The sequence below is a fragment of the Poecilia reticulata genome, linkage group LG14 (assembly GCF_000633615.1).
Source record: "Poecilia reticulata strain Guanapo linkage group LG14, Guppy_female_1.0+MT, whole genome shotgun sequence".
Classification (NCBI taxonomy): Eukaryota; Metazoa; Chordata; class Actinopteri; order Cyprinodontiformes; family Poeciliidae; genus Poecilia; species Poecilia reticulata.
In genome coordinates, this window is record NC_024344.1 from 19512414 (window position 1) to 19514008 (window position 1595).

Genomic DNA, 1595 nt, shown 5'->3' on the forward strand with positions numbered 1-1595 from the left:
CCATATATTTTATTTTTTGGAAGCGTACCTCTACCACTGCAGTACCTCACACAGAAAGCAGGTGGCACTGTCATCCCATGCTATATCCCTCAGTAGTCTACAGTGAACACTACAGTTTTCTTTCTTTGTGGTTAGATTTTGTGTTGTATGGACAAAACCTTCCTACCATCACTCTCAACATTAGAGGCGGCAACTGCAAAGAAAGCGCCAACTTGCCTCGTCGCATCGTTAGATTAAAACACGCCAGCGTACACAGTCGCTCTCGCTTCAAATCTTTAATGACATCAAATCTTCATAGAAATTCAAACAGTTTTGTGATCAGCCGATCTCGTCTCCCACAGAGAGTCCGTACGATCACACGTGACACTTCTGAGGTCTTTTCCTCTGTCAGGAAATTCAGTCTCTCTCCTCTGTGTATTAGTACATCTGGCTATGCTGGCGAACGCGAGGATGTGGGCTGAACCTGCATGAGCACATCCATAGTCTGGCAGTGGGAAACCCGGCTTACCCTGACCCTTCTTCAGGTCAACAGTTGATGTCGAATCTTCTCTTGAGTGAAAAGGTCAAGGCCTTGCACTTTTCAACAACTACTCTCTGTTGGATTTCTCAGTGAGCTGTCATGCTTTTTTTTGTTTGTTTTGTTTTGTGACCCGGCTTGTCAAAGAGTCACTTGGTCCACTATCTTCAGCCGATCCGTTCCTGCTTCCTCCTGAGAATGAGCTGCAAACCTTCGTCCCCCTCAAACCCAAGGGAGACGCAGTCATTCAAGAGTCTACCCACCATCATCTGGGGAGGTACTCCTGTGGAAGACCACTAAAGTTCCTGCTCTGAAGCGCCTGGTCAACCGTGAGAATGAAGGAGTCGATCATGCGCCTCATGTCAGGAGTGAACGGGTCAAAGGCGGGCCTCTGGGCCCCGGGACGCTTGAAGTGGCCGTCCTGGTTGCTCTGCGCGCACAGCAGCCTCTCCTCGGTGATGGAGACGTTTAGGAAAGCGGCGACCAGTCGCAGCTGGGGTAGCAGGGCTCTCTGCAGCTCCTCGTAGTGCACCACCAGGAGGCGCTGTCCAAACTTCAGCCAGCTGAGAGCGTGGGAGGCCCACCAGGGGGCGTAGCTGGAGACAAACTCTGGCCACTCTGCAGATAGAAGCAGGGAGGATAGATGGTTATTTCCTGGTAATTACTAGGTTATATTTTAATGTGCCCTCATCAGAAGGATCTTCTTACATTAATGTTTAAAAACAAAGAGCTCAAAGTCTGGTGATTAGCAGAGAAGGAATTATCCTGGAGAGTGGGCAGAACTGAGTGGGTGGGTGTTTGAGTTTCAGTTTGTTTGAAGAGGCAGAAAGGAAGCAGAACACAAGCTGGCTAATGCACAAAAACACTTTAATCAATAGCAATCGTGTTATTAAATCATCACTCCTCCTAATATCAATTTCAACTCTTTTTTTAGGGACTAAATGGTCTATAAAGATAAAAATTATTCAGTCTAGCAGATGGAGAATAATATGAATGTCAACCATGCACGCACGCACACACACACACACACACACACACACACACACACACACACACACACACACACACACACACACAC

General features: G+C 47.6%; 1 protein-coding gene across 3 annotated transcripts in view; it reads right to left on the bottom strand.

Moving 5' to 3' along the window:
* Positions 1-260: 260 nt before the first annotated feature.
* Positions 261-1595, bottom strand: part of wscd1b (WSC domain containing 1b) — a 23866-nt gene continuing 22531 nt past the window's right edge. For all 3 annotated transcript variants that reach the window (XM_017308681.1, XM_008428291.2, XM_017308682.1), the window contains one exon: positions 261-1135. In XM_017308681.1, the coding sequence (XP_017164170.1) occupies positions 783-1135 (353 nt within the window). In that variant the 3' untranslated portion in view covers positions 261-782. The remainder of the gene's footprint in view (positions 1136-1595) is intronic.